The 20,493-nt window shown below is 46.3% G+C and overlaps 1 protein-coding gene across 2 annotated transcripts in view; it reads right to left on the reverse strand.

Moving 5' to 3' along the window:
- Positions 1-20,493, reverse strand: part of LOC137301714 (A disintegrin and metalloproteinase with thrombospondin motifs 7-like) — a 162,414-nt gene that overhangs the window by 114,848 nt on the left and 27,073 nt on the right. For both annotated transcript variants that reach the window (XM_067971298.1, XM_067971297.1), the window contains exons 4-6: positions 15,097-15,293; positions 8,199-8,282; positions 568-692 (exon numbers count right to left, since the gene is read on the reverse strand). In XM_067971298.1, coding sequence (XP_067827399.1) covers positions 568-692; positions 8,199-8,282; positions 15,097-15,293 — 406 coding nt within the window. The remainder of the gene's footprint in view (positions 1-567; positions 693-8,198; positions 8,283-15,096; positions 15,294-20,493) is intronic.

Here is a 20,493-nt window from a genome sequence, read left to right on the forward strand (position 1 = left end):
AGGCGGGAAAATGGAGTTGAGGTACAGATCAGCCATGATCTAACTGAATGGCGGAACAGGCTCGATGGGCTGAATGGCCTCCTCCTGTTCCTACGAGTTAGTTCATCTCAGCCAGAGCAGCAGAAGGGGCTCTACGATTGGCCTCAGTGCCCTCTCAGCCAGAGTTCTCACTCCTGATTTCAAGCCACCGCTCGCTGCCATTGTGTGGGTGTTGGGCGAAGGGGGAAGATTTGGCTCAGGCTGGCTGCCCCCTTCCGCCAAGGCCGGAAGGTCACTGAGGAGGTCCAGATTCAAGAATGGGCCATTGAGGCCGGGCCCATGAGGGCTGCCGGTGCCCATGGAACTGAGAGCCGGTGCCTTCAGGAGGAGAGAAAAGTGAGAGTCAATCAGAGACTTGAGAAAAAGGCAGAGCAGGTTCTAGACTGAACTACCATTGTTTAAAATAACAGGGCAGATAGGTTCACACAGGTTCCAGGAGAAGAAACAGATAAACAAGGGAATCGCGTCTAATCATCTACTGCTGCTGGTTGTAATTCCCGCTCCATCTCTCCGATCCCCACTCCTTACCGTGTGAGTAGGACTGCCACATCATGGTGTGTGGGGTGACTGTCTCCCTTAATGTTAATTTTCTTTTGCCACTTGCAGAAGCTCGTCAGTGTGTTGTCAGCGTGATGCGTTATCTTGAGGTCCTCCTGACACAAAGATAGAAGAGCGTTAGTGTCCAAACATGACTAGACCAATTGTGACTTCAAACCCAACCAATCCCAGGACCAACTATGCGTTAGTGTCCAAACACGACTCCATGTGTGGAGAGGCTGGAGAAACTGGGATTGTTCTCCTTCGAGCAGAGAAAGTTAACAGGACATTTAATAGAGGTGCTCAAAATCATGAAGGGTTTCGACAGAGTAAATAAAGAGAGACTGTTCCCACTGGCAGGAGGGTCGGTAACCAGAGGACACAGATTTATGGTAATTGGCAAAAGAACCAGAGGAGAAGTGAGGAGAATTTTTTCACGCAGCGAGTTGTTATGATCTGGAATGCACTGCCTGAAAGGGCAGTGGAAGCAGATTCAATAATAACTTTCAAAAGGGAATGTGATCTATACTTTACAGGGGGTCCCTGGGAACGTGTCAGTATTTTTAGAAGGTCCCCAGGAGTGTGTCAGTATTTACAGGGGGTCCCCAGGAGTGTGTCAGTATTTACAGGAGGGTCCCCAGGAGTGTGTCAGTATTTATAGGGGGGTCCCCAGGAGTGTGTCAGTATTTACAGGGGGTCCCCAGGAGTGTGTCAGTATTTACAGGAGGGTCCCCAGGAGTGTGTCAGTATTTATAGGGGGGTCCCCAGGAGTGTGTCAGTATTTACAGGGGGTCCCCAGGAGTGTGTCAGTATTTACAGGAGGGTCCCCAGGAGTGTGTCAGTATTTACAGGGGGTCCCCAGGAGTGTGTCAGTATTTACAGGGGGTCCCCAGAAGTGTGTCAGTATTTACAGGAGGGTCCCCAGGAGTGTGTCAGTATTTATAGGGGGGTCCCCAGGAGTGTGTCAGTATTTACAGGGGGTCCCCAGGAGTGTGTCAGTATTTACAGGAGGGTCCCCAGGAGTGTGTCAGTATTTATAGGGGGGTCCCCAGGAGTGTGTCAGTATTTACAGGGGGTCCCCAGGAGTGTGTCAGTATTTACAGGAGGGTCCCCAGGAGTGTGTCAGTATTTACAGGGGGTCCCCAGGAGTGTGTCAGTATTTACAGGGGGTCCCCAGGAGTGTGTCAGTATTTACAGGAGGGTCCCCAGGAGTGTGTCAGTATTTACAGGGGGTCCCCAGGAGTGTGTCAGTATTTACAGGGGGTCCCCGGGAGTGTGTCAGTATTTACAGGGGGTCCCCGGGAGTGTGTCAGTATTTACAGGGGGTCCCCGGGAGTGTGTCAGTATTTACAGGGGGTCCCCGGGAGTGTGTCAGTATTCACTGGGGGTTCTCCAGGAGTGTGTCAGTATTTACAGAAGATCCCCAGGAGTGTGTCAGTATTTACAGGGGGTCCCTTGAAGTGTATCAGTATTTACAGGGGGTCCCCAGGGGTGTGTCAGTATTTACAGGGGGTCCCTTGGAGTGTGTCAGTATTTACAGGGGGTCCCCACGAGTGTGTCAGTATTTATAGGGGGTCCCCAGGAGTGTGTCAGTATTTACAGGGGGTCCCCAGGAGTGTGTCAGTATTTACAGGGGATCTCCGGGAATGTATCAGTCTTCACAGGGGGTCCCCGGGAATGTATCAGTATTTACAGGGGGTCCCATATGGAAAAGACTGCAGATCACTGTATCTACACCATCTGGTGCACCATAGCTGAGTATTTCTGCTCAGTAACTCACAGCAGTTAGCTGTGCTATCTCCCCCACGACCCAATAATAATGCCAGCTACACAACAATAAATCTATTAAGTCACTGCGTTCCTTGCAGTGTCCTTGAGACAGGATTCATAGAAACTGTGAGATTCTCACAGAGAAAGGGAATCAACTAAAAAAGGCCGACCCCTTCTCTTTGAAACGATGGTCACGCCTCTCACTAGACGAGTGTTAGACAGCGCTGACCTCTGTCCCCTCCGTGCATACATGATACTCTTACCCCTCGATTCACAAACCCTTTCATATTTATTGTGAAGAGGAAGAAAAGCGAAGCTGAAAGAGTGGCCTTTTGAAAGCCACGCAGACCTACTGAGAAACTTGATCAAGTTTTTAAAATTTAAATTTCGACGTGAAAATATACCGTGTAATAAAGGTTAACAATGTCCATATTAATATTCCTTTGTTTTCGGTTGCCTCAAAAACAAACAACATTTATATAGTGCCTTTAACGTAGTAAAACATCCCAATGCGCTTCACAGGAGCGTAATCCATCAAAATTTGACAAAAATCGGGCCAGGAGACTAAGTTCCGCCGTGAAGCCCCCCGTGGTGCAATAGCCCTTCTGGGCTCACACAGCAAGTATAGCAGTTGCAGGGCCTGTGGGATCGATACCGGCCCGGGCGTGAGTCGGCTCTGCAGAGGAGTAACCCAAAGACCAATGGAATGAACACCACTGGCAGGCGTCCCACTCCAGCAGAGAGGCTGCATTTACGTAAGGAGACTTTATTTGGGCATTAAGCTTCAGTTCTTATGAAATTGTCCATGTGCATTTAAAATTATTTCGGAAAAAAACATTATGTTGATCTCACAACTAGACCAGAATAAAAATCACTTCGGAGCACTCACTCATTTTTTTTGGACTCCTGTCAGACAACAGCAACCGTTCTCTAAAGCATGACTGGGCACAGTGCTTTGTGCAGCATGTGATGTGACACTGTCCCACACAAACTGTACGTTCCTGCTGTAAACGTTTCACTTTAATTGAGAAATCTAGCTGAAGGAATGAAGCTGATAATACAGGGCAACACCGCAAGTGAATAGAGTAGACGACATAAATCGGGATATATCACAAGGTTACATTGAGTTACATCAAAACTGCAACATAAAAACAGGCCATTCAGCCCAACTAGTCTATGCTCCATACGAGCCTCCTCCTGCCCCACTTCATCTAACCCTATCAGCATAACCTTCTATTCCTTTCTCTCTCATGTGTTTATCCAGCTTCCCCTTAAATGCATCTATGCTATTTGCCTCAACTACTCCTTGTGGTAGCGAGTTGCACATTCTCACCATCTCCTCCATTAACCTACCCAGAAATGTACTGCTCAAGAAGCTTGGGTTTTAAATCTAGAAGAAAGGGAAAACCGAGGGAGGTTTAGGAGTGTCTGGACATCCTGGAAAGGGAGATAGGAACAGGAGGAGGCCATTCAGACCCTCGAGCCTGTTCACTGTATCATAGTAGGTGCAGTACATAGTATCATAGCAGGCACAGCAAAGGAGTAGGCCATTCGGCCCATAGTGCCTGTGCCGGCTCTTTGAAAGAGCTATCCAATTAATCGATTTGCCCTGCCCTTTCCCCGTAGCCCTGAAAATTCTTTCCCTTCAGGTATTTATCCAATTCCTTTTTGAAAGTTATTATTGAATCTGCTTCCACCGCCCTTTCAGGCAGCGCATTCCAGATAATTAAAACTCGCTGGGTAAAATAATGTTTTCTCATCTCGTCTCTGATTCTTTTGCCGATCACCAGTCCTCTGGTTACCGACCCATCAGCCACTGGAAACAGTTTCTCCTTATTTACTCTATCAAAACTGTTCCTGATTTTGAACATCTCTTTCAAATCTCCAGTTAACCTTCTCTGCTCGAACGAGAACAACCCCAGTTTCTCCAGTCTCTCTACATAACTGAAGTCTTTCATCCCTGGTACCAGCATGTCAGTGAAGAGAAACGAGAAATGTTCCATCATTGAATTAGATCATGGCTGATCTGTATCTTAACTCCATCTTCCTGCCTTTGCTCCATATCCCTTAATACCCTCGCCTAACAAAATCTATCAATCTCAGTTTTGAAATTTTAAATTGAAGTGCTTCCTGAAATTACCCCTGAACGGCCTGGCTCTAATTTTAAGGTTACGTCCCCTTGTTCTGGACTCCCCCCACCAGAGGAAATAGTTTCTCTCTATCTACCCATTCAAATCCTTTAATCATCTTAAACACCTCAATTAGATCACCCCGTAATCTTCTATACTCGAGGGAATACGAGCCAAGTCTATGCAGCCTGTCCTCATTATTTAATCGTTTTAGCCCCATTAAATCTTGTGATTAAGTCTTCGTTTTAAAACAGTGAAGATACGTAGAGGAAGAACGCTGGGGGAGAAATTGGATAAGGGTGTTTTTTGGGTGTAGGCAGCCTGTTGCGTCATTACCCCGCACCCAATGACCCCAGCGCAGGCAGGACGCGAGTTTCGGCCGGCCCGAGGACTCTCCTGCGATCAGCCTTCCTTTCCAGGCCTTGCACGTGGAATCAATGCAATTCGCACTTTCCACCACCAGGGGAGCTCAATCTCTTAAAGGGAGGATGTTTCTTAGAAATCTCTTAAAGGTAGCTGGTACCTGTTATTTGCTGAAAATAACAGTCGACTGTCTGCACAGAGTCTGAACGGAGATCAGACATCGCACACGTAAAACACAGATGCAGGTCCCATCCCTATGTTTACACGCTGATGAGTTACGTTAAAACATTGAATAAAGGTTGCACACCACTAAATCGCACATCCTCCAATCTGCACGCCAGACCTCACCAACCTGCCGATCTGAGTTGGTACCAGGCCTGCGAGAGTGCGTGCACCAAGGTTCTCTGATGATGCACTAGAGACCTTGGTGCAAGAGATGGACAGAAGGAGGGACATTCTATATCTGCAGGGGGGGGGGGGGGGTGCCAGAGGCCCTCCAGGCATATATCCAAAAGGCAGTGGGGCACGCTGTCAATGCCAGGCGCACAGCATCATGAACATGGATGCAGTGCAGGAAGAAGTTCAATGCTTTGACATGAGTGGTCAAGGTGAGTGAGGTCAACTGGCAAGTGGCGTCTCCTACCAACTGCACCACGCACTACAGCCCCCCATCACCCACACACCAATAAACTCACTCTTTCCATCAGTACTCAACTCTTCCAACCAGATGCTTCCTCTCACCCTTACACATTACCACTGTTTCAAGCCGCCCACCCACAACTCACAGGCCACACACACTAGTTATTCAACCAAGACAGGCACATCACCCAGACACACGTCCCGCTTTCTTGCAGGAGAAGGTGCCGCATATCAGGAGGCAGCAAGTGGCAGTGGCGTTTAGCCCCTCGAGCCTGTTCCACCATTCAATGAGATTATGGTGGACCTGTGACCTAACTCCATATACCCGCCTTAGCCCCGTATCCCTTAATACCCTCGGTTCACAGAAATCTATCAATCTCAGATTTAACATTCACAAGTGAACTAGCATCAACTGCCGTCTGCAGAACAGCATTCCAAACGTCTCCCACCCTTTGCATGTAGAAGCATTTCCTAACTTCACTCCTGCACGTCCTGGCTCTAAATGTTAAGCTATGTCCCCGCGTCCTAGTATTGAAGTCTAGGAGACCTCCAAAAACAGTTACAAATGTCTCGGCAGCCAGAAGCAATAATCCAGCCACCAACCTGTAAATTCTGCATGGTCCCTTTAAATAGTGCTGGTGGGGGTCCTCCAGGCACTCGAAGACACGTTCAGATGGTCGGGGTTAAGACTGTGCGTTAAGTTGAGCGTTAAGTCCCAAAATGGTGTCTATCACTAAATCAACGTTGCACACTGATTGAAGCCATTTTCTCCCTACTTTACATGATTCCAGCGTTCGTTATTTGTGCTAACTCCTATATCAAGATGGCGTCTGGTGCATATCACGCTGGAAATGTGCGTGCGCATCCAAGACACCATCTTGGATGTCAGAGAGACCGTGTAGCGCTGAAACAACGGGCGCTACACGGCCCAATTTAGCTCCCGCTGTGTCCGTTTTTGAATGGTCAATCCCTCACTTCCGTTCAATAAAATGGGTAAAGAAAGGCTGGTGTGTGACAGGAACTTGGCTTGATGCGTTTGGACATTGCTGGCACCTGCCTTCATATGAGTGATAGGAAGATGTTTTGTTCTGTGCAAGAGCTCTGATCTCAGTAAGGGTTGGGCAGCAGAGTTATAATCAGCATGAAGTCCCCTGGGCTGGAGAGGAGGGAGGGAATTGCCAGAGGCTGCTGCTTCTGATCATTGCTTACACACAACAAAACAAAGGCAAGGAAAGGCCAACATGTGTGACAGGGGATTGTAGAGTGTGTGGATATCAAGAACAGACAGGTTAGGCTCAATCATGATGCCACTCATGACTGAATAATCTGCCGACATTCAACTGTCTAACTTCACCTGTGGAGAAAGGCCATATGGTTTGAGGGGCTGGGAACCTGCGTGGAGCTCTAGCCCAGCATGAATCATCGACTTCAGAAGAGAGGAGGTTCATTGAATCGTACAGCACAGCAGGTGGCCATTCGGCCCGTCGTGCCTGTGCTGGCACTTTGAAAGAGCTGTCCAATTGATCCCCCTGCTCTTTCCCCATAGCCCTGCAAATTCCTCCTTTTCAAGTACTTATCCAATTCCCTTTTGAAAGTTATTATTGAATCTGCTTCCACCGCCCTTTCAGGCAGCGCATTCCAGATCAGAACAACTCGCTGCGTAAAAAAAATTCTCCTCATCTCCCCTCTGATTCTTTTGCCAATTACCTTAAATCTGTGTCCTCTGGTTACCGACCCTCCTGCCACTGGAAACAGTTTCTCCCTATCTCATTATTGGGGAAAATAAGGAAGGCCGCAAACAAGAGTCCCAAGAGCATCAAAACAAGACAAGAGAACAATCTGAGAGAAACGTGCATGCGTTTAATTTTTCCATGTGAAATAAAAGAAATTCCGTCTGCTGTAAATCTCAGGCAGAGGGGGAAAAAAATCTACTTTGCACATGAAATATTGAAACCAGACAGATATAAAAACTAATTGTGTGCTACATCATTCGAATTTTACCTGTAGTGAGCAAAGCCCCAACAACGCATGCTGCACAACAACAACTTGCATTTATATAGCACCTTTAACGTAGTAAAACATCCCAAGACGCTTCACAGGAGCGATCATCAAACAAAATTTGACACTGGCCCACATAAAGAGATATTAGGAGAGGTGGCCAAAAGCTTGGTCAAAGAGGTCGGCCTTAAGGAGCATCTCAAAGGAGGAGAGAGAGCCAGAGAGGTTCAGGGAGGGAATTCCAGAGCTTAGGGCCCAGGCAGCTGAAGGCCCGGCCGCCAATGGTAGAGTGAAGAAAATCGGGGATGTGCAAGAGGCCAGAATTGGAGGAACGCAGAGATCTCGGAGGGTTGTCGGGCTGGAGGAGGTTACAGAGCTAGGGAGGGGGGCAAGGGATTTGATGAGAATTTTATAGTCGAGGTGTTGCCGGACGGGGAGCCAATGTGGGTCAGTGAGCACAGGGGTGATGGGACTTGGTGCGAGCCAGGATACAGGCCAACATATTCACCTGCTTGGGGTTAAACTCAGCTGCTTCAAATGGGGAAGCCGGCTGTCGGGCAAATTAGGGTCATAACGAGTGCACTGAGCTGAATGCTTGAGCGGATTGTTGACTCTGCTCAGATCAGTGTTCTCATTGGACAATTTCATGCCGGATCGCACTTAAAGGCTAGCCCGTGTAGTATTGTCCCTCTGATTCAATCAAAACGTGGCATTTTTTCTCACCTCATCTTCCTCCAACAGTACAAGACGTACTATAATGATGTTCACGGAATTCCCGATACTTGCATCACGGAACAGTCCTGCGACCTGCAAAAGATGTGTGAAGAGCTGGTGAGAGAGGCACAAGTTGTGACACTACGCCATCACTCCCCGGAGTTTACCCCCACTCATCTCCAGGGTCCACGGTTGCTGAGCTGCAACGGGCCTCAGTGGCCCTGAGCTCGGGAGAAGAGTGAAATCGCTCCTGAGCGCAAATCCAGTGACTCCTGTTGGAGAGTAAGCAGGGTTGCGCGTGCGTGTGTGCGGTTGTGTGCGTGCGATGCGCGTGTAGCTGTGTGCGTGCGGTGTGTGTACGTGCTGGATGAGGTGTAGGTCAGGCTCGGCTCTGATGCCTTCCGTGCCTGAACAGCTCGTGGTCTTGGCCCACCCAAGACAAATGCCTGCTGGAGGGCTGTCAGCGCCTGTCAGGGCCAGCACCATCGGGAGAGGAGGGCAGGAAACTGAGGGAAGGAAGAGATGTGTGCGCTCCCTTCTTTCATGCCCCATGTTAGGACACAACTCCGAAGAGATGGAAAGGGGTCCAGTTTCACACAGGGTCTGCCAGTCCCATCAGTTCAGGACTTCTCCATGAGAATTATTTTGTGTCTCACGCAATTCGGTGTCAATAAATGCCAAAGGCTCCCCAGTGAGTTTATCAATTTAAGCAGATGTGCCATGTAGTGGGTAGAACAGTTACATCGAGTTACATCGAAACTACAGCACAGGATCAGGCCATTCGGCCCAACTGGTCTATGCTGGCGTTTATGCTCCACTCGAGCCACCTCCCTCCCTACTTCATCTCACCCTATCGGCATATCCTTCTATTCCTTTCTCCCTCATGTGTTTATCCAGCTTCCCCTTAAATGTATCTCTGCTATTTGCCTCAACTACTCCTTGTGGTACTGCGTTCCACATTCTAACCACTCTTTGGCTATAGAAGTTTCTCCTGAATTCCCCAGTGGATTTATTAATGACTATCTTATATTGGTGACCTCTAGTTTTGGACTCCCCTGACAAGTGGAAACATTTTCTCTATGTCTACCCTATCATTATCTTAAAGACCTCTATCAGGTCACCCCTCAGCCTTCTCATTTCTAGAGAACAGAGCCCCAACCTGTTCAGCCTTTCCTGATAAGGATAAGAATAGTGTAGTGGTTATGTTACTGGACTAGTAATCCAGAGACCTGACTGGTAATCCAGAGAACAGAAATTCAATCTCACCATGGCAGTTTGGGAATTTGAATTCAGTTTAAAAACAAATGACCATGAAAAGATGTTGGGTTGTCATAAAACCCAACTGGTTCACTAATGTATTTTAGGGACGAAAACCAAATGCTGCTGTTCTTACCCAGTCTGGCCTATATGTGACTCCAGTCCTGCACCAACGTGGCTGCACTCAGTTCTATCAAACTGCTACAAAGAATAGACTGCAGCAGTTCAAGAAGAAGGCCCACCACCACCTTCTCAAAGGACAACTAGGGATGGGCAATAAATGCCGGCTGACACCCACACCTCGAGAATGAGTTAAGAAAAAAGCACATAGATTCCAGTTCAATCCGTGACCTCTGCTAAGTTCTCCGATCTCACCTGTACTCTACCCCAGTCTCCGCAGGGACGGTGTTAGGGCCTGAGTAGCCAATCGGGGGCTCTGAGCGGGTCCAGGAAAAGGGGCACCTACGCAATGGTAACAGCTAGTTTTACATCATCTGTCGCCTTGTCACGATCGAATGTGACATCGTAAGTAGGTAGCACTTAGTATCGTTGTCTGGGTAAAACGCAGGGGCTCCCCAAACCGAACCTTAGCTCAGGGTTCCCTGCACGGCAAACACCGTTCCTGAATCTCCGGAGGGAAATTTCTCTGACCCTCAAAAACAGTCATGTAAAACTGCGGAATGTCGATCTACACTCCCAGCTCCATATTCTAACTTGGACTGTTGCTTTTTCCGCTCCCAGGACCACAGGAAACATCTTGTTTCCTGGAATATTTGATCGCCTCTGTCTTTAGTTATCACCATAACTTAAAAACCATTCCTTCCCAGATATGTATCCAGCTTTGCGACAGAGATAGACAACTCAGCATTAACTGATTTTGCTAAGAATCGGTCCCGTGTATCCATTAATCTGTGGGAAATCCCACTGCTCAGATTTCAGCACTAAATTGGCAGAGGAAAGGCTGATTATTTGCCCCGGAGAGGGTGAAGAGGAGATTTACCAGAATGGTACCAGGGATGAGGGACTTCAATTAAGGGAGAGACTAGAGAAGCTGTGGTTGTTCACCTTAGAACAGAGAAGGTTAAGGGGAAATTTAATAGAGGTGTTCAAAATTCTGAGGGATTTTGATAATGTAAATAAGGAGAAACTATTTCCACTGGCAGGAGGGTCGGTAAACAGAGGACCATATATGGGTTGAGCTAAGAAATAAAAAAGGGGCAGTCACATTACTAGGAGTGTACTATAGACCCCCAAATAGCGAAAGGGAGATAGAAGAACAAATATGTAGGCAAATTTCTGAGTGCAAAAATAAAAGGGCAATAATAGTAGGGGACTTCAACTACCCTAACATCAACTGGGATTCAAACAGTGTGAGGGGCACAGAGGGCACAAAATTCTTGATCGGTGTCCAGGAGAACTTTTTTAGCCAGTACGTGACGAGCCCAACAAGAGGGGATGCAATTCTAGATTTAGTCCTGGGAACTGAAGATGGGCAAGTGGGTGAAGTGACAGTGGGTGACCATATTGGGGATAGTGACCACAATTCAGTTAGTTTTAGCATTATTATGTAAAAGGACAGAGTTAAATCAGGAGTAAACGTTTTAAATTGGGGGAAGGCAAATTTTACAGAACTAAGAGGTGATTTGGCAGAAGTGGACTGGACACAACTACTTGAGGAGAAATCAGTGGCAAGCCAGTGGGAGGTACTAAAAAGTGAAATTCTACGGGTACAATGCAGACACGTCCCCTCAAAGAAAGAGGGTGGCACTGCCAAATTTAGAGCCCCCTGGTTGCCTAGAAGTATACGGGGAAAGATAAAGCAGAAAAAGAAAGCTTATGACTGTCACAGAAAACTAAATACTGCAAAAAGCCTAGGGAAGTATAGAAAGTACAGGGATGACGTAAAAAAAGGAAATAAGGAAAGCAAAGAGAGGGCATGAAAAAATATTAGCAAGTAAGATTAAAGAAAACCCAAAGATGTTTTATCAGAACAAGAAGATAGCTAAGGAAAAGGTGGGACCTATCAGGGATGATAAGGGTAACTTGTGTGTAGAAGCAGAGGATGTGGGTAGGGTTTTAAATGAATATTTTGTTTCCATATTCACAAAGGAAAGGGATGATCCGGACATAGTAGTTAAAGAGGAGAGGTGTGAAATATTGGATAAGGTAAACATAACGAGAGAGGAAGTACTAGAGGGACTGGAATCCTTGAAAGTTGATAAGTCACCAGGGCCGGATGGATTGTTTCCTGGGCTATTGAAGGAAGCCAGGGAGGAAATAGCGGATGCTCTGAGGATCATTTTCCAATCCTCACTAGATACAGGGGAGGTACCGGAGGACTGGAAGACTGCAAACGTAGTACCATTGTTTAAAAAGGGTACGAGGGAAAGGCCGAACAATTATAGACCGGTCAGTCTTACCTCGGTGGTGGGCAAACTATTAGAATCAATACTGAGAGATAGGATAAACTGTCACTTGGAAAGGCATGGTTTAATCATGGATAGTCAGCATGGATTTGTTCAGGGAAGGTCATGCCTTACAAATCTGATTGAATTCTTTGAGAAAGTGACAAGGATGATTGATGAGGGTAGTGCAGTGGATGTTGTCTACATGGATTTTAGTAAGGCATTTGACAAGGTCCCACATGGCAGACTGGCCAGAAAGGTAAAAGCCCAAGGGATACAGGGAAATGTGGCAAATTGGATCTAAAATTGGCTCATTAAGAGGAAACAAAGGGTAAAAGTCGATGGATGTCTTTGCGAATGGAAATCCCTTTCCAGTGGTGTGCCACAGGGCTCAGTGTTGGGTCCCTTGCTGTTTGTGGTATATATTAATGATTTGGACTTGAATGTAGGGGGCATGATTGGCAAATTTGCAGACAACTCAAAAATTGGCCCTGTAGTTGATAGTGAAGAGGATAGCTGTAGACTCCAAGAAGATATCAATGGGTTGGTGGAGTGGACGGAAAAGTGGCAAATGGAGTTCAACCCGGAGAAGTGTGAGGTAATGCACTTAGGGAGGGCAAACAGTAAAAAGGAATACGCAGTAAACGGAAATATATTGAGAGGGGTAGAGGAAGTGAGAGACCTTGGAATGCATGTGCACAGGTTCCTGAAGGTGGCAGTACAGGTAGATAAGGATGTGAAGAAGGCATACGGAATGCTCTCCGTTATTAGCCGAGGTATAGAATACAAAAGCAGGGATGTAATGATGGAACTGTATAAAACGCTGGTAAGGCCATAGCTGGAGTATTGTGTGCACTTCTGGTCACCACATTACAGGAAGGACATAATTGCTCTGGAGAGAGTGCAGAGAAGATTTACAAGAATGTTGCCAAGGCTTGAAAATTGCAGCCACGAGGAGAGATTGGATAGGCTGGGGTTGTTTTCCTTGGAGCAGAGGAGGCTGAGGGGAGACTTGATTGAGGTGTACAAAATTATGAGGGGCCCAGATAGAGTAGACAGGAAGTACCTGTTTCCCTAGCGGAGAGTTCAAGAACTAGAGGACATAGATTTAAGCTGATTGGCGGAAGGATTAGAGGGGACATGAGGGGAAACTTTTTTACCCAGAGGGTGGTGGGTGTATGGAATTCGCTGCCCGAATTGGTGGTAGAGGCAGGGACCCTCAACTCTTTTAAAAAGTACCTGGACCTACACCTAAAGTGGTGTAAGCTGCAGGGCTACGGACCGGGTGCTGGAAGGTGGGATTAGAATGGGCACCTGGTTGTTCTTCGAGCCGGCGCGGACACGATGGGCCGAATGGCCCCCTTCTGTGCAGTATCTTTTCTATGGTTCTATGGACACAGATTTAAGATGATTGATAAAAGAACCAACGGGGAGATGAGGAGAATTTTTTTATGCAGCGAGTTGTGATGATCTGGAATGCGCTGCCTGAAAGGGCGGTGGAAGCAGATTCAATAATAACTTTCAAAAAGGAATTGGATAAATACTTGAAGGGGAAAAATTTGCAAGGCCCTGGGGGCAGAACAAGGGAGTGGGACTTTGAAAGAGCAGGCACGATGGGCTGAAAAGCCTCCTTCTATGCTTCTATTCTATGATTCTGCAATGGTTCAGTTGATAAATGCTAAGCTACCGATTCTCACCGCGGGTCAGTGATAGGGGCACAATTAAAGGTCTCGGGGAATAACCGGGCTCCTGGTTGCTGTCCAGTGACTCCTGCTGGAAACTGCATTTGTGCGGTGACATCCGGCGGAGTCGGGGGCAGGATCGGGCTGGGCTGTGATGCCACTCATGGTGGAATGTCGTGCTGACACTCACCGTCGAGGCTCATGCATGAAGGATGGGCACTTGGTACCGAATGGCGATCAACGTCTATGGAACTCTACCATCAGGATAGGAGGGGGGATCACTGTTTAAATGAAGATGTCGCATTGTTGGGGACGGAGTTGAGGGAGTTTTACTCTGAGCTACATTCTGATGCTGGGTAGCACTTGAACACAAAACATTAAAAAAGGATGTCAGCCATGGCTCAGTGAGTAGCACTCTCACCTCTGAGTCATGAAGGTTGTGGGTTCAAGTCCCACTCCAGAGACTTGAGCACATAATCTAGGCTGACACTTCAATGCAGTACTGAGGGAGTGCTGCACTGTTGGAGATGCTGTCTTTCAGATGAGATATTAAAATGAGGTCTTGTCTGTCCTCTCAGGTGGATATCAATGATTCTGCAATAGTTTAGTTGATAAAGAAGAGCAGGGGAGTTCTCTGCAGTGTCCAGGCTAATATTTATCCCTCAACTACCACCAGTGAAACAGATGACCTGGACAATTATCTCATTGCTGTTTGTGGGACCTTGCTGTGTGCAAATTTGCTGCCAGGTTTTCTATGTTACAATAGTGACCACACTACAAAAGTATTTAATTAGCTGTAAAGTGTTTTGGGACATCCTGACGTTGTAAATTGCATTATATAAGTCAAGTTCGTTCATTTTAATTTCCAGCCCACTAAAGTTTACTGGACCCATAATGAAAATACTACCCACAGTAGTTTGGACATGCTCCATAGAAAAATGCCACTTAAAAACTCATTACAGTTTAGCAGTGGAATAAGACTGCACAAGGAACATAGGAACACATAGGAACAAGAGTAGGCCATTCAGCCCTTCGAGCCTGTTCTACCATTCAGTTAGATCATGGCTGATCTGTATCTTAACTCTATCTACCCGTCTTGGTTCCATATCCCTTAATACCCTCGCCTAACTAAAATCTATCAATCTCAGTTTTGAAATTTTCAATTGACCCCCAGCCTCAACAGCTTTTTGGGGGAGAGAGTTCCAGATTTCCACTCCCCTTTGTGTGAAGAAGTGCTTCCTGACATCACCCCTGAACGGCCTGGCTCTAATTTTAAGGTTACGCCCCCTTGTTCTGGACTCCCCCCACCAGAGGAAATAGTTTCTCTCTATCTACTCTATCAACTCCTTTAATCATCTTAAACACCTCAATTGGATCACCCCTTAACTTTCTGTACACGAGGGAATACAAGGCTTGTATCGATGTATCCTGCCCGCACTGCACCTGGTCTAGGAGTGTCTGATGTAGACACTGATTTGAAAAGGAGGGAAAACCTTCCAATTCCCGCTTGTACCTTCTACAATAATTTAAAATGGATGAAATGAATAAATAATGGTCCCTTACCATGTTCATAACGGTGAGTACATACGCTTCGATGTTCTCACTTCCGTGGTGCTCCACCATTTTAGAATCGGCCACGACCAGCGTCTCCACCCACTTCTCCTTGCTGATTGAGCGTTGTTTGATCCGCTTCCTTCTCTGTTGTTTCTTTTCCCACTTCTCCCGTTTCTTTTCCAAATGCTTGACGTTCTTCAGGGAATCTAAACATTTGGCGAGAAGGAACGGATGAAGGCATTTATAGGATCATAGAATCCTACAGCACAGAAGGAGGCCGTTCGGCCCGTCGTGCCTGCGCCGGCTCTCTGAAAGAGCTGTCCAATTTAGTCCCACACCCCAGCCCTTTTTCCCCATAACCCTGCAAATTAGAAATGAAAAACAGAAAATGCTGGAAAAACTCAGCAAGTCAGGCAGCATCTGTGGAGAAAGGAACAGAGTCAACGCTTCAGGTCGATGACCCTTCGTCAGAACTGGAAATTAGTCCACTTCAAGCATTGAAATTGTCATTCCTCAGCAGCAAAGGGATTAATCAATGAGACTGAAGGAAGGAATCACTGTTGGGATTTTGAAAACCTATGTAATTATAGTAAAAAAAATCTTACATTTGTGCACACTTCCCATGTTGATCTTTATAATGGGAACAGCCCATGTAAACTTGACACACTGTAATTACCCCATGGTAGTGCCACCGCTGGCGGGAGAGTGTAATTACAGTGTGACAAGTTTACATGGGTAGTTCCCATTATAAATGTGGACATAGGAATTTATAATGGAGACATAAAAATAAGGACAGAATGCACGAAAGGATAGAATTTCCCTCTCATGGGAGAGACCGATGAATCAGGGAGCCAAATTTAGGAAAGATTTATAATATTATTTATCGGATACCTAATGCTGCTGAATTCCAGTCAGGTACATTGGCGGCATGCAGATCACACGGTAACCCTGCACTCCCTCAAATCATCTGCAAAAAAAACCCTTCTCAGGGCTGAATTATTGTTGGAACAGTTCACAGGTACACATTTTACATCTGCAAAAAGTGGGATTCCCAAAGACATCGGAAGGCTGCGTAACTATAGAAATAAAAGTTTCGGAACCAGGGATCAAATCCCAATCGTCCATTGCCTCAAAACTGTGTGGAGAGAGAGAGCAATGGAGAGAAAGAGAGAGAGAGAGTGAAAGAAAGAGAGAGGGAAAAGGCGGCAATTCAGAACGACAGAAAGAGCGCAAGTCCAAGCAAGAGAGAATGAAAGAGACACGGGACAGTGATAGACAAAAAACTGATCAGAGAGAGAGTGAAAGCAAGTATGAACAACAGAGAATGAGGATAGTAAATTGATTCTGGTGCAAATCAAATACTCCCCAATTCTCAAAGGGTTAATCCCCAGGCCTATTGGATGAGGTGCTTATTTTTATTACTTATTTACTTTTTGGCATTAATAATTAACTCCACAGGTCACTGACCTGCATTTGGTTCATTCAACATTTCTAGTGCAAATTTGCTGGCAGCTTTAATGCTCTCTCTCCATAAACATCAGGGGCTTTGAACCGAAAACTTAGGCCTTGACATGAGGCTGTGGGTATAAATGCTTAACAACCTTGTCCGAAATTCCTCTCTTCACTTCCTTGGCCATTTATTTTAATTCAGGTTTAACTCCTCCCCCGAAATAGCCAGGAGAAGAATTTCAGATGTTCTTACGCGATTACCCCCCCTGTGTAATGTCAAGGACTTGGTGCTTTCACAGAACTTAAGGAGGGGAGAATCAATGTCAGAACTGTTATACATGGAAACAGTCTGTAAAGGATTGCCATTAACTTTATGTCCTTTTAGGATCATTTTTCACATTTCTGTTGACACACACAGTAACAAAACTTGACCTCTTCCTCCGCTAGACTCCTCTTCTGAAGACCCGAACTCATGCTGAGGTACAGTTCCACTGGCACCAGCTATCTGCTAGTGCCTCTCCCGATTGGCCACTCTTGCAGACAGTGAGTGTCAGTAGACTATCCCTTCATGTAGTGGAGGGACCGGGGAGAGTCGTTAAAATTGACCTCGAGCAGAGGTCACTGGATAGTGTTCAGTATCAGTGACCCCGGCTGACTTGCCCCTTCCTAGGCCATCGACTCTGCGGCCTGTTGCAGGGACTCCTGCCACTCCAGCTGACAAACATCTTTGTGTCCATAGCATTGGGGAGACTGGCTTGAAGGAATTACTTTGCTGAAATGTGTGAGAGCCTAATTCGCATCAATTGAGACACAATAGGGTAAACGCCAGGATACAGCGGTCCCAGGGGAAAGCTGCACTCGAAGGGGACGTGTTCCAGCGAATCAGGAATGTAGCCCAATCTCCAAATGCTCCCTTCAAGCACGATCTCCCGCTGGGATTGCAGGATCACTGAGTTCCCCCACACCACATTAGCTCAGGAATACATTTTGGCATATTGCACCTGTAGCTCTGTGTTGCCACTAACGGCACTCACCATTTAAAAACTAATTTAAAAATATTTAATTTAATATTTAAATTAATAATTTAAAAATCAACAGAAATAGAGAGAGAAAAATGAATGATAAAATCAATGGTAATTCTTGGGATTGGTTTATTTTTAAAAGGTGTGTGTGAGTGAGTGAGAGAGAGAATGTTTGCATGTATGTACGCATGGGACTGTGCACATGCGTGTGCAAGTGTGCATCAATGTTAGTGCCATATTTGCAAGTGTATGCGTGCGACTCTGTAGGCATTGAGCGAGTGTGAGTGTGTTTGTGTATGTGTCTATGCATCAAGTGTGTTAAAAGTGCGTTTGTGTATGTGAAAATGCATTGTGTGTGTGAGAGTATGTTTGTATATGCGTGTGTGCATGGTGCATGTGTCTCTCTGAGCAATGTGTGAGTGTCTATACGAGGGAGAAAACAGAATGTGTGTTTAAGGGAATGTATGTGAGAGAGTGCCCACCTGGGGTCTACCCCTGTCCCTATTTCTTATGTTCTTATGTTCAAGAGTGTGAGGGTGCATGAACGAGGGAATGTAAAAGAGAATAAGGGAGAATTTGCAAATTAAAGGCGGTAAAGGTGCAAAACAGGCTGCCGGCTCGTGTTATCACCCGTTTTACACTATTGCACAAAGTCAGGATCTACCCCAGTGTGTCAAAGAAACAGATTATGAGTGTGTGCGTCTCACCTGTATGTGGGAACACGAGTGAGTGAGTGTGTTTGTGAACCTATGTTCTAGGTTACTTGACTTGCTCATAATAAAGTCAAACTTAAGCTACTGATTTTTAATAAAACCTTCACGCACAGGCTCTAATTATTAACTCAAAGGTTCCCTCCTTTGGTAAAGCTGTAGCAGGGTCCTGTTTAAATAAAGCTGTGCACCAGATAAGAAACCAAAGGTACACTGTCCCACAGCACCTTCACATTGGGAACCAACACAAGGGCCTGAACTGTGACTCTCCAGGACATCATTAAGGTCAGTCACCATTAGTATAAAGTTAGCAGGTTAATGAGGTCGTGGCAATCTTCTTTTAGTTGGCGTTCTCTCTCCGTCAAGTGCTGTACTTCATTCCTGACTGGATTTGAGATGGAATATCTGTCTCAGTCTGTTAACAGGGAGACATTCAAATCGGCTCAATTAATATTTCTTCTGAAGCCTGGCGTTAATCTCTGATAAATAAATCCTGCTCGGGCTTGATGTGCTGTGCCCAGGATAGGGGCGGCTGGAGATGGGTCTGTGGATACAATTAAATCCCCCCGCCTCCCGCAGCACCACACCGTAAAACAAGTTGCTCGTTTCGGTCATCTCATTTTGGGGAGCTGATTTTCCTGGACCCGTGGTACTATTCCGAAAAAGAGCAGGGAGAAAGAAAGAACCTTCATTTATAGAACGTCTTTGCTGTCCTCAGGATGTCCCAAAGCGCTTTACAGCCACTGAAGTACTTTTGAAGTGTGGTCACTCTTGTGACGTAGGAAATGCAGCAGCCAATTTGTGCACAGCAAGATCCCACAAACAGCAATGAGATAATGACCAGATCATCTGTTTTTAGTGATGTTGGCTGGGGGATAAATATTGGCCCCAGGACACCGGAGAGAACTCCCCTGCTCTTCTTTAAAATAGTGTCATGGGATTTTTTTATATCCACCTGTGAGGGCAGACGGGGCCTCGGTTTGACGTCTCATCTGAAGGACGGCACCTCCGATAGTGCGGCACTCCCTCAGTACTGCACTGGGAGTGTCAGCCTGGATTATGCACTTGAGTCTCTGGAGTGGGGCTTGATCAGTGGGAACGGAGCGAAAGATGGAACCCAACAGGGAGAGTTAAAACTCGGCTCTCTCTGTTTCCTGATATCCGTTCTGGACTTGCCTTTCACTAGATTGTATCTATCTCCCCTTGTCCTCACAGACTTTTATAGCACAGAAAGAGACCATTCGGCCCATCATGCCTGTGACAGCTCTTTGAAAGAGCTATCCAATTAGTCCCGCTCCCCCTGCTCTTTCCCCATAGCCCTGCAAATTTTTCTTTTTCAAGTATTTATCCAATTCCCTTTTGAAAGTTACTATTGAATCTGCTTCCACCGCCCTTTCAGGCAGTGAATTCCAGATCATAACAACTCGCTGCATTGAAAAAAAAATCTCCTCATCTCACCTCAGGCTCTTTTGCCAATTACCTTAAATCTGTGTCCTCAGGTTTACAGTCTCCAAGAGTTCCTCTCCTCCTACATCATTCAAACCCATAACCCATCCAAACTGCACCTGAAACTACAAACACAGAATTCCACCCAAGGAATACCATTTCTCTAAATTAAAACTAATTTCCACAATGGTAGAAGTTACTTCTCAGAGCTGACCCCACACGTTCAGCCTGGGGCTACGTTAAGTGGTTAAAAGGCTGGCTTCTTGTGAATGGAAAAAACAGAGCTGCTGAAATTCAATCTGGCCCCAGGCTCCTCTCAGTTTGCAGCTCCCCCGAGTCGCTATGAGCTACCGTAATCGCCTTAGATTAAAGTTACAGGGATGGCTGAAAGTCACCATCACTGTTATAAAACTACAACGAGTACGTAGGAGGGGAGGGGGGGTATCATTCGTAAGTGAGTACATTTTATTTAAGGAGGATCGCGCTGCTGTTAAATCTAGGATTCTAAAACCATTCGGATCCCCATATACAATTTTTACAGTCTGGTATTTTTCCAATGGTGGGTCAGTTTGTGTCATGATGGAGACGCTGTCAGGTGTCTTTAGGATGATTTCTAAATGCCCTCTGGCACACTGAGGGGGGAATTTTACCCGAACCCACCTGGTGAGAGACTGACAGGATCGGGTCGATCACTGGTTTTACATCCAGCCCATTGTGAAACCGGGCGGGGGATGTGAAACACTTGGAGGGTGTGTGAAACCGGGCGGGGGTGTGAAACC

This window comes from Heptranchias perlo, chromosome 34, assembly GCF_035084215.1.
Source record: "Heptranchias perlo isolate sHepPer1 chromosome 34, sHepPer1.hap1, whole genome shotgun sequence".
NCBI lineage: Eukaryota > Metazoa > Chordata > Chondrichthyes > Hexanchiformes > Hexanchidae > Heptranchias > Heptranchias perlo.